The 12,072-nt window shown below is 65.3% G+C and overlaps 2 protein-coding genes across 2 annotated transcripts; one reads left to right on the top strand and one right to left on the bottom strand.

Moving 5' to 3' along the window:
- Positions 1-1,217: 1,217 nt before the first annotated feature.
- On the bottom strand, positions 1,218-2,952 carry SLC52A3 (solute carrier family 52 member 3; the record flags this gene model as incomplete). The annotated part of the gene is made up of 3 exons (XM_080627931.1): positions 1,218-1,430; positions 1,557-1,680; positions 1,910-2,952. 3 exons carry the CDS (start codon positions 2,950-2,952, stop codon positions 1,218-1,220), a joined length of 1,380 nt encoding a protein of 459 aa, XP_080484057.1.
- A 5,533-nt stretch (positions 2,953-8,485) lies between these two features.
- Positions 8,486-11,673, top strand: FAM110A (family with sequence similarity 110 member A; the record flags this gene model as incomplete). Its single annotated transcript, XM_080628147.1, has 2 exons — positions 8,486-8,600; positions 10,516-11,673. The coding sequence occupies exon 2, from the start codon at positions 10,585-10,587 to the stop codon at positions 11,671-11,673; it is 1,089 nt and encodes a 362-aa protein (XP_080484273.1). The 5' UTR covers positions 8,486-8,600; positions 10,516-10,584.
- Between the last annotated feature and the right edge of the window lie 399 nt (positions 11,674-12,072).

Raw genomic sequence — 12,072 nt, 5'->3', positions numbered from 1 at the left:
CCCTGTTTCAGCTCTCAGGCTCCTTGCAAAGGCCGTGGGATGCATCCTGCTCGTGGGATGAGGCAAATCACCCCATGGTGCCTCTCAGAAGGCCACATCCCTCTGTCCTGACACTGAGCATCCCTCATGGGGCTGGACCCTTGGTACTGTGGGGTCAGCCAGGAGGTGCCGTGGGGCAGAGCCCGCTGCCCTCGCTCCTGCCTCTTGCCAGTGTGGGGGGGCTGCCGGCCATTAGTGATTCCAACCGCGTCCTTCCCGGAGGCGGCCGGGCCGCAGCCGGAGCCCCGGAGCGGCTTTGAGGCAGAGGCTGGGTCTGGCGCTGCCGCCAGCTCCGGAGCAGATTGCCAGACAAAGGGTCGGGGACAAAGGCCCGGCTGCCTCGTGCCCCGGGGAGGGGGTGCAGGCACGTGTGGGGCACGGGGGCTGGCCCGGTGTGGGGCTGCTGCTGCTCCCCGGTCACCAGCGCCTGCCATGCCCCATCCCAGTTGGGTACCGGTGGTCCTGTGCCACCCCCGACTGTCACTGTGTCCAGGGATGCGCTGCAGCCCCAGTGCTGCCCATCTCGGGGTGCAGCAGGGCTTAGGTGGGGTACAGAGGGGCACAGGGCTATGAGGAGAGAACAGAAAGCATGGACAGGGACACTGTGCCCTATGGAGGGAGGCAAATGTCAGGCAGGTTCCCTCAGTCTCCTGTGCCTCAGTTTCCCCCCCCCGGTGGGGCCCTTGTGAAAGCCCCATGGTCTGTGTCCCCCCACTTCCCTTCCCCATGGCCAGGGCAGGGCAGGCTCCAGCAGGGCTCTGGCACAGCTCTGCTCAAGCCACCTTTGTCCCTGCTCCCTGCAGCTGGCTGTAAACTCACTGACAACCTCTGCACGGCACAGGGCTGGGAATGCCGCTGGGAATGCTACTGGGGCCATGGGTGCAGCTGGGGACAGAGGGGCTCTGGAGCACGATGTCAAACGGTTCCAGACCCCCCCAGGGGATGCGGCCCAGAGGGGCAGCAGCACGGGGGGTGCAGGCAGCGGGAAGCCAAGGGCTGAGCAAAGACCTTCTATTGCTTTGAACACAACAGGGACACCCGGTGCTCGGAGCCACGGAGCTGCCCCAGCCCATGGACACGACAGAGCCTGGTGCCCGCAGCCATCCCGGTGCCAACGCTGCCTCCTGGCCCTCGCTGGCTTTGGGTGCACAGTGACAAGAGGGGGTGCCCGGGGGTGCTCACGCCGGGCACTGCAGACTGCAGTAGTCGGCCGATGTGAACAATTTGTAGATGTTGACGAGGGGGAACATGAGCAGGGCCCCGAGGAGGGAGCCCAACTGCTCCATCGCCCCGTACCACACCAGCTCGTTGCGGCTGCAGCTGCGCAGGATCACCCCGGCCATCGCCTTCATGTAGGAAAGCGTCCCGGTGAAGAGCACCCAGGAGAGGACCTGGAGGGGAGAGCGGTCAGCAGGGCTCGGGGGGTGCCCAGGGTGGGGATAGGGGACATTGTGGTGAGGGCAGAGCTTGGGGTGGCCCCAGAGACCTCGCCGGGTGAGGGGGACCCAATGACTTACAATGGTGACACCTCCCCATTGGGACTGCTGGAGGAGTGGGCAGGGACTCATCACCGCGATGGCCATGTTGTAGGCACCAAAGCCTGTGCCCAGCATGGTGAGGGTGCCCAGCAGGGCCAGGGACCTGCAAGGGACATGTGGGTGACACTGGGGAACACTGGTGAGGGGCACAGACCCATGGCACAGGCTCCATCCTCCTTCCCTGCAGTGTCTCTGCTGCCAGGGCACGGGAACCCCACAGCCCCTCTCCCACCCAATGCCTCCTTCTTCTCCCATTGCAAAGCAGGGCCTGTTTTGGGGGCAGAAGCCCCCGGGGTGCACCCCACCACGGCCCCCAGCACCCTGATACCCACCTGCCAGGTAGGAACATGGCCACGATGCAGGCCAGAGGGTTGGCCATGGAGCTGAGCGTGGTAGCGAGGTGGTAGGCGGTGTTGCCATAGGGCAGGCATGAGTAGGACTGCACAGACGGCAGGACCCCATTGGTCAGAGCGCTCACCCAAGCGACGAGGAGGTAGATGAAGGTGAGCTTGGCCAGGGAGTAGGAGGCCTGCTCCGGCACGATGCTCGTCAGCCCCTTGGCATCCTTTGGGCATGGGCAGCCTCCGCTCAGCCGGGAGCCTCCTTCCTCACTGGGGGTTTGGTCGATTGAGCTCAGCATGATATTGCTGGGAAAGAGCTGCTGCTGAGAGAGCTCCCACTCCTTGGGCTGCCTGTTGAGGAAGAAGAAGGCCAGCAAGCAGGCCAGCATCATTACCGTCATGAGGAGAAAGAAGACGAGGGTGGAGAAGTTGGCTGGGAGGTAGCGGGTCTCCATCTGGGAGATGGTGCTCTCCACGGTCTCATTGCCAATGGTGACGTTGACCAAGCAAGTGGTGTTGTCGCAGGTGGTGTTGCCACAGGTGGACATGCCAGAGCCCTGGGCCAGGGCAATGAGAGCAGGGATCAGCCCACTGAGCCCTTCACCTATGAAGAAAGTGTTGAGGAACTGGGGCTGCAGCTGCATCATGAAGGGCAGGAAGGTGACGGAGGAAGTGCAGTCCACCAGGGCCAGGAAGAAGGTGAGGAGCAGGAAGGCGGTGCTGTGGGGTGCCCCGGCAATTGAGGATGTGTAGTTCCAGAGGAAGGCTAACAGTAAACAGGCCAGGACACCCACAGACACCACCACGTAGATTACAGCCTCCTCCTTCAGCAAGCCAGGCCGAAAGCGGTGCATGAGGGTGACGAAGAGCGGCCCCACGTTGGCCATCTGGATGATGATGGTGATGTATGATGGCAGATCCCACTGCTCCGGCAGCACCGCCACCAGCAGCGGCAGCTCGACCCACAGCCCGTTGATGGCCACCCAGGAGCCCATGCCGAAGGTGCAGGCGAGGAAATGGGTGAGCAGCGCCATGCTCAGGGATGGGTGCTCGGGGGTGATGCTGCTGTGCTGCAGGGAGAGGTTTGCATCAGTGGTGGGGTGAGACCTGACCCCCCGGAACCCAACCCATGGCCCTGCCTGCGTTCCCCCTCTGTGGGCAGCAGGCAGAGCGGCTCCTCTCCATCACCCCATGGTGGTGTGGGACTCACAGAGCACCATGCTCACCCCATGGCCCATTCCCAACCCTTCCTTCCCCTCTACAAGCCCATGGGATCCCCCTGCTTCCCACATCGACGGCGATGGGCCCCATCCCAGACAGGCACAGAGCAGGGACAGGACCCTGCAGCCATTGGGCCCGTCCCAGGTCAGGGCACGGGGTGACGGTGGCTCTCACCTGGGTGCTGGGAGCCCTGGGCAGCGGCTCTGCCGGGAGCAAAGGCCTCGAACCTCCCACTGCACCCACAGCGCTCGTCTCCTCCCCGCCGCGTCCCGCGGGATCCGGGCAGGCTCCTGCGCCTGCGGCAAGAAGAGCTCTCCCGGCAGCCCCACCTGCGAACCGGGCCCGGCTCCTGCCTGTGCGCTGAGTCAGCAGGGACCCGGCCGCATACCCTGCCCTGGGCTCCCAGCCCGCTCCTGCCAGCAGTGACCCCCACGGCCCCACGGCCGCGTGGGTGGTACTCGTGTCTGCCCAGACCCAGCCGACCATGGCCCCGGCCCTGCGGGGAGGCGCTGGGCACGGCGAGGCAGAGCGGGGGCCAGCGCGGAAGCGGGCTCCTGGTCTGACCGGTCCTGCAGCAATGTCATGGCAGGGAACTCACTGTGCCTTGGGGAACCGGCAGCAGCCGCGGGTGGGAGCGGGTCCCCGCTGCCGTGACGTGAGACGAACGTCACCGCCTCCGGATGCGGACCGGGGAGCGGCGGGCCCCGCGCTGCCGCCGCCTCTGCTCCTGTCCTGGGTCCTCGTCGGGTCCCGCCGGTGGAGACCCCGCGCTGGGGATCCCCGTGTCCTCCCGCACGTGCTCAGGCTCGGTTCAGGGCTCCTGCCCTTGGCGGGGGGGTCCCAGCAGGTCGCAGGGAAACACGTGAGCTGCAGGCTTGGTCGGCTGCCAGCACAGGGTGTGATGGGATAAAAGCCATCAGAAAGCATAAGGAAACGCGCTGTAGTTCCTGGAGGGATGGGGAGCGGCGCGGGTCCTGCTCCCCAGGGGATCCTCATGGTCAGAGGGAACAGCTCCTGTCCCAGCCATATCCCCCCTGCCATAGGACAGGGGCTGGCTGGTGTCAGCCTGGGCAGGGGGCATGGCCGGAAGGGACAGAGGCTCAGGACCCCCCCGCTCCTGCCTCTCCTGCCGGTGGATTCCCTGTTTCCACCAGCTCCTCCCGCACAGCCCAATCCCAGGCGCTGGAGCCTTTAGCTCCAAACTCCGTCCCGGTGGCCAAAGTCCACCTGCGGCACCTCCAGCTCCTGCCAGTCCGGGGACACCCCATCCCCTGCCCGGGACCACCACTGCCCTCCGTCCTCACGTGCTGCCGGTGCCCGGGGCAGCGCCGTGCCCGTGGCCGTGGCGCGGGGCTCTCACCGCAGGGTGGCCGCTGGCCCGGCGCCCCTGGCTTGGCCCGGTGCCGGTGGCTATTCTTGGCAGTGTCCTGGGCTTTGCGCGTGTCCCCGTCTGAACCGCATCCCACCTATTTCAGGCTGCTTCTCGCAGTTGGCAATGTCACCTGGTGCCTGTCCCCTCCGGGGGTCTTTGCAGGGGCAGCGGTTGCCATGGGGCCCTCGGGGACCCCTGAGCGTGGCTTTGTTCCCTCCTCGGGTGCACCCTGGCTCATGGCAGCGGGGTGGCACCAGGCGGGCAGTAAAGCCCTGAGCTGCGCATAAGCCGCTTGCAGCAGCTGGGAGGTGACTTGGGTGAGGCCAGGGCAACGCCAGCAGCACAATCCCCGCCTCTCCCCATCGCAGCACCCCGGGGTGCCTCACGGCGGCTCTTCCCACAGCACCCACCGGGTGTCGCTGGGACAGCGGCTGCAGAGCCTGGGGCTGCCTTCCCCGGTGCCTTGCCTATGCCTGCCCCTGTCCCTGTGCCTCCCTGTGCTGCCGGCCCTGACCCAGCCATGTGGTGCAGCAGGGACACGTAGGGACAGGCCAAGGGGAACGGCTTTAACCTGCCAGAGGGGAGACTGAGATGGGCTCTTAGGCAGAAGCTCTTCCCTGTGAGGGTGCTGAGGCGCTGGCACAGGGTGCCCAGAGAAGCTGTGGCTGCCCCATCCCTGGCAGTGTTCAAGGCCAGGTTGGACACAGGGGCTTGGAGCAAGCTGCTCCAGTGGAAGGTGTCCCTGCCCGTGGCAGGGGTTGGAGCTGGAGGAGCTTTAAGGTCCCTTCCTACCCAAGCAATTCCTTCACTGCTGCCCAAAGAGGCCTGTGTCCTGCCAGTCCCAGGACAGCAGATCCATGTGTAACAGTGACTCCAAATGTCTCCCTCTTCCTTCTTTTTCTCCAGCTTTTATTGCTGAGCAGGAGAGCCCATAGCCTGGGGTACCCCTTGCTCACTGAGGTCTTCTGTCCCAGTCTCATTCCCCCCCAATTTTCTTTGCATCCCCAGTCTCCTCACTGGTTGGGCACCGTGAGAAGCAGACAAGACCCTGATGCTGTGCAAGAGCTGCTCAGTGATAACCGAAACACCCCAAAGTTATCTGCTCTGTTGGCAGCAAGAATCTAAACCAGCTACATACCTGCTCCTATGGAGAAAATCAAGTCTATCCCAGCACAATCCAGTGCTGGGGGGACCTGGAAGCAGGGGAGCAGGTCCAAGGTGCTAGAAGGAACCAGGCGCAGGGGCTCTGGCTAGTTCCTTGTTGGGGACAGGAGGGGACAGTGTTTCATTGGTATTTAATGTGGCAGCACAAAGGAGACCCTTGCGGGGGCAGCCCAAGGGGTGCTGGGTGCGGGACCCCCATGCTGCTGCTTCACGTTCCTCATCCTGATCCACCCAACACATGCTGCCCCCTCCCATGCTGCAGCTGAGCCCCCGGCCCTCTGCACCCCGGCAGATGCGAGCCAAGGCCTTGGAGGCAGATGGCTGCATTTGGGAGCCGAATGGTCCCCGGCCACTGGACTCTGCTGGGCTCTGGTGACCGAATCACTGGGAAGCCGCCTCCCCATCACCGGTGAGGATGGGGATAGGAAATGGTGGGATCAGCGAGGTCCATCCTCAAGCTCAGCCCCAGCAAGAGCCATCCCCGAGTAGCTGCTTCACTGAGAGCAGTGGGGATGCTCTTTTAGGGCAGGGGAATGCAGCTGCTCCATTACAGGGGGACAAGGGGTACACCCTCGCCCCAGGGACCGCCGGCTACCCCAGGCACATGTGTGTGACCCCCAGAGCTGGGTGCAGGTACCCGCTGTCGGGTCGCAGGCGCTGGCTGGTGGCAGCCGCCCCTCCCGGTGCCATTTGCATTCCATTTCCATGTGAAAGGACCAGGTCAAGTTGAAAGTTGAAAGGCGGAGGGGGGGGGGGGTGGGCTGCGGGGAAGGGGCCGCTGCTGGAGGTGAGACTCGGACAAAAGGGCCGGCTCCCCAGGGCCCGGCGCTCTCCCGGCCACGGGCTGCGGCCCCGGCCCCGCCGGCAGCTGCCATCTGCATGTCCGTGCCGCAGCCACCACGCAGACAAAGGCCTTGTGCCCGGCCTGTCCCCATCTGTCACCTCCAGGCTCCGGGCCCCGAGCTGCTGCCTGCAGAGATGTGTGGGGAGAGTGGGGTGCGGGCAGCATCCTGCCCTCTGCCCGTGGGGAGCAGAGCAAGGCGGTGCTGGACACCCCATTGAGTACTCACATCAGAGATCCCAGACTGGTTTGTGTTGGAAGGGACATCAAAGCTCCTCCAGCTCCAACCCCTGCCACGGGCAGGGACACCTTCCACTAGGGCACCTTGCTCCAAGCCCCTGTGTCCAACCTGGCCTTGAACACTGCCAGGGATGGGGCAGCCACAGCTTCTCTGGGCACCCTGTGCCAGTGCCTCAGCACCCTCACAGGGAAGAGCTTTTGCCTTGTATCCAACCTAAATCTCCCCTGTTTCAGTTTGAACCCGTCACCCCTTGTCCTATTTCTACAGTCCTCGATGTAAATGCTCCTGCCTGACAACTGGGGAAACTGAGGCAGGAGCAGGCCGTGCCTTGCCCTCGGTCAGGGCACATGGCATAAGGGAGATTTCCCTGCTACAAAGCCGGGCACAGCCTCGGTGTAATTAACCATTGGGAACCAGCACTCACCAAGAAGAGGTGTTGGGGGGCTTCCTGGCTCTGCGATGTCTGTGCCTGGGGCTGCCGCGAGCCCTGGCACCCACAGCTGCGTCCACTCAGCACTTCCAGCAAGGATTTGGCCTCTGAGTGTGTTTTCTGCTCCTTGAAGGCTGTGTTTAGTTCCTGGAAACCCTGGAAGCAACACGCTGGGAGGCTCAGCCCTGAGCGCCCGTGGGAGGTGAGAGCGAAGCCAGTGCCAGCACCCGCCTGTCCTTCTGCCCCCAGACACAGAATCACAGAACCCCAGCCTGGGTTGGGTTGAAGGAACCTGAAACCTCCTCCAGCTCCAACCCCTGCCATGGGCAGGGACCCCTTCCACTGGAGCAGCTTGCTCCAAGCCCCGTCCAGCCAGGCCGGGTGGTGTCAGAGGTGCTGGGGAGTGCTCCCACCGCTGGCTGCCTTCCCAAACCCTGTCCTGGGATGCTCCCAGTGAGGGTGAGGCTCCAACGCCCCACTCCAGGAGCACCCGACATGCCCGGGCAGCCGCCTGCACCCTCTGCTGCACCCTGCGCAGGCTCGGTGCCCATGGCGGGGCTCAGCCCATCCAGGCAGGCTCTGCACAGTGTTTTTCCAGCCAGGATCATTGTGTGGATCCACCTTTGCTGTTGGCCAGGCACAGGGCAGCCCTGTGGCACCCAGGCACTGTTTTCTGTGTGTTTCACCCAGCTCTTTGCTCTCCGCCTGCTACTTGTCTTGCTTTCAAAAGCAGTTGGAAAAGCACACAGCTCCATCCGCTCCTCACCGCGGGAGATGCCTGTACCATGGCACCCGGAGCCACTCCAGGGCTTGTGGCCGCAGGCTTGGTGACCCCGCTCCGGTCCATCACCTCCATTCACGCTCTCTGGGTTGTTTTCCTGCGGTTTGGAGCTCATTCCAGAGGGCTGCTGCTGGGTTCATGCGGGAACAAGGCAAGGTTTCCAAGTCGGAGCAGGCCCCGCTGGCTGGCTGTGCCGGCAGGGAGCCAGGCTGGGAATCTTCCCATCTCCCTGGATCCCTGCCAGGGCACCAGGACCCTTTGCCCAGGGCAGGCAGAGGGCATCCAGAGGTGATTTGGCTTTGGCAGTGGGAGCACTTCAGGCCGCACGTCCCCATCCAGCACCACGGCTGAGCCAGCACCACGCCGGGACGTCACCGTGTCCCATCATGCTGCGTGACGCAGCCTGGCATGGAGGATGCCCCACGGTTTTAATCCCATGTGAGCTCATCCTCGCCCAGCACTGACTCAGCGGGAGCAGCCGCGGTGCGGAGCAGCTCCCGGGGGAGAAGAGGAGGACGTGGCCGGGGACCAGGACGCACAGGGACATCGGGACAGCCCAGACGAGCGCAGGAAGCAGCACTGTGGCGGCTGAGCCGTGCCGAGCCGGCTCCCACATCGCAGGGCCCATCCAGGTGGGTGCTGGAGGTGCTGCTGGTCCTGTACCAGCAGGATTGCCCGGTGAGGGGGGGCACGACTGCACTTCTCCCAGCATGGCTCTCTGGAAGCACTTCCTGGGTCGTTCCGTGTGCCAAGAGAGCCTGGTTGTGCTGCCTGCACTAGGAGGGATTGGAGCTGGGGCCATGGCTGGGCAGCACACAGTGTAAGTGGGGTTCTGAGCCCTGCCATTTGGATCCCCACGCTCCGGCCGGGCTGGGGGCATGGGACGATGTGGCTGTGATTTGGGGGGTTTGGAGGGTGGCTTGGCCCAGCTCGGCTCGGTGCAGCCCAGCCGTGCCAGGGCAGGAGGCTCAGCACCGCAGGAATGTGGAGCAGCAGGTTGTGCCCGGCCCGACCGTCCCTGCTGGCCAGGCAGGGAGGGGAGCCCACGCTGCCCGCATGGCTGTGCTGGGGGCCCTGTGCCACAAGAGCCGTCCCATGGCTCACCCTGGGGCTGAGCCTCCGCCATCAACCTGAGCTCCACAGCAGCGTGGAGCCGGGTCCCCAGTTTCCCTGCCCGGGTCGGGGGGGGGCACGTTTGCCCCTTCTGCAAGCCGAGGATCTGTGCATGGTCCCCATTGGGGTGCAGGTGCCGATGCCCTGGTGCGTGTGGCTCGGCGTGGCTGTGCCACGGTGCTGTGGGTGCCGGCGCTGGCTCCGGTGATGCCGGGGCTGGCCCTGGGTGGCACCCAGGAAGTTGTTGTGCCGGGGAGTGGTGACGGTGAAGGCAGGCGCCGGGGTCACCACGGGAGGGACCGCGGCCACGGCACCGCTGCACCCGGTGAGTGCCGGGGCTGTCATAGCACGGGGTCACTGTGCCCTGAGCTGGGCACCCCCATGCTGGGGGTCTCAAAGCAGCTTGGGAATAGGGGGGAAGATCTGACCGCATGTGCCCCCCGCTGCTGCCTGAGCCCCTCCGTGTGTTGGGACCCCTCCAGCTCTGCCCACCTTTGGGCAGGGGCACTGGGAGCAGCTGGGAAGGGGCTGCAACAGGGTTCAGGGCTGGTTTGGACCCTCCCCACGCCGCTATGGGCAGGCCAGGGCTTGGTGCATCAGCTGGGGCGGGCGCTTGTGATCGTTGGGGTTGGCAGGGGCCCAGGGACGTGAGGTGCACGGGGCCCCTGCGCCGCTCCCAGCACACCTCGGCCAGGGAAGTTCAGGTGGAAAATCCCGGTGGTGCTTTCCAATGGGATCCAGTGTGGGAGCACGGAGCTGGGAAACAGAGAGCAGGGGGAGTGGAGCCCCAGAGCCCCCACCTGGCAGGGTGGTGGGTGAGAAGGGAGGATGATGCACCCCTGGACATGGGGGATGCTCCTCTGGGAGTAGGTGATGCTCCCCTGGGCATGGGCATTGCACCCCTTGATGTGGGTGTTGCACCCCTTGATGCAGGTGATGCACCCCTGGGCATAAGCAGTGCACCCCGGGAGTAGCTGATGCACCCCTGGGTGTAGGCAATGCATCCTTTGATGTGGGTGATGCACCCCCAGGCATGGGAGATGCACCCCTTGGTGCAGGTGATGCACCCTTGGGCACAGGCGATGCAGGCAGAGCGTCACTGAGGGGTGCAGGACCAAACCACCCCTCTCCACCCTGGCCTCGCTTCCCGGGGTGCCCCTTGCCGTGGCTGGGGCTCCCTCCCCGCCATCCCCATTGGTCCGAGTGCGGTTTGAAGCAGGCTGGCTGCGCCGATTGGCCATGCTTGGTGCCGGGGAGGCTGCGGTGGCGATGGAGGCGTGGTTCCTGCCTTCAAATAGCAGCCCGGCGCTGCCGGCGCAGACAGTGCGGCACCGCACACAGCCCGGGCAGCCTTTGTCTGCGGTGGGGCTGGGCGCCGGGCAGGGGCAGCGGCACCGGCACCGGCACCACACTCACTCCAGCCCCTCTTTGCAGCTGCCGGCACGTGAGCCCATCGCTGTAGCTGCCGGGCACCCACCCAGTGCTGCGGTGCCAGCGCCGAGGATGCCCGTCGAGGCACTGCAGGCCGGCGACGCCATGAAGGGGGTGCCGGTGCCAGCTCCCTTCACCTCGACCATGCCTGTCCGCATCCTCCGCAAGGGCCCGGCTTATTTCCGCTGTGGCACTGAGCCGGGTGCCAGGAAGCCGAGCGCGGTGGAGAGGCTGGAGGCAGACAAGGCCAAGTACGTGAAGAGCCAGCGGGTCGCCAGCACCAGGCAGGAGCCGGTGAAGCCACCGCTGCTCAAGCAGCCCCTCTTCACAGCAGGGGTGCGCCGGGCAGTGCTCACCCCCAGCCGCAGGGCACCACCAGGACCGCGTCGCGCCGAGCCTGCGGGCACCAAGACCTGCCTTGACCTGGAGATCCTCAACAACCTCATCAACCTCTGCGACAGCCCCTTCCCCAAGGCAGAGAACCCGCTGGGCAGGGACTGCAAGTGGAGGGCGGAGGTGCCGGCGCCGCGGTGCAGTGGGGCAGACGGTGCTGCCAAACCACCGGAGAGTCCCGTTGCCGCCAAGCCCCCCGGCAGTGTAGCCGTGAGGAGGGTGGACGTGCGTCCCTGCGGGGCTCCGCTCAGGACAATGACACCAGTGACACCAGTAACACCGATGACACCGATGACACCAGTGACACCAGTGACACCGATGACACCAGTGACACCAGTACCCGCATCCCCCATCCCCGGTACGCTGCCGGCAGCCCCGGCACGGAGCTCGCCCACCCGCCCCGAGAGCGCGCGCCGGCAGCCGGTGCTGCACCGCTCCAAGTCGGACCTGAGCGACCGCCTCTCACGGGCCACCGCTGACCTGGAGCGCTTCTTCAACTACTGCGGCCTGGACCCCGAGGAGCTGCAGGACACGGGCGCTGAGCGCTTCGCCCGTGCCAGCTCCGACATCGTGTCCCTCAAGTTCCACAGCGTGAGCACAGCCAGCTCGGAGGGCGGCCGCTCACCACCCAGCGCTGCCACGCCGGAGGGGCGCCCGCCCGAGCGCGTCCCTTACGGCATCTCCATCATCGAGCGCAACGCCCGCGTCATCAAGTGGCTGTACGGGCTGCGCCAGGCCAGGGAGCACCAGCAGGTCTCCAACGTGTAGCCGTGCCGTGGTGGTGGAGGGCGCCGGGGTGGGCTGCTCACAGAAGGCAATGATGGACATGGAGGAGCAGGGGACCTCTCGGTGGGGATGGGACCCTTGAACTCAGACCCATTGTTGCTTCCGTGGTGTGGTGGCCACACATCCATCCCACTGGCTCTATCAGAACCCTGTGCCAGCACTGGAGAGCCAGGGCACTGTGACCCCATGGCAGGGCGAAGGACACCCATGCCCATGAGTGTGTGGCAGGTCCCCGACACCTTCCCATTGCCCATTTGCATGGGAGCCCATATGTGGTCACCCTGCCTGCTCTGCTCCTCGCCAGCACTCATGGGTGGGGGGTAAGGGGCTGTTTCTCCTCTGCACAGAGCCCCCTAAGGGGGCTGTGCTGGCTGGGATGGG

This window comes from Psittacula echo (assembly GCF_963264785.1).
Source record: "Psittacula echo genome assembly, chromosome: 12".
NCBI classification, from domain to species: domain Eukaryota; kingdom Metazoa; phylum Chordata; class Aves; order Psittaciformes; family Psittacidae; genus Psittacula; species Psittacula echo.
The sequence above is the reverse complement of the archived record's forward strand: the minus strand, read 5'-3'. Positions and strand labels throughout refer to the sequence as shown.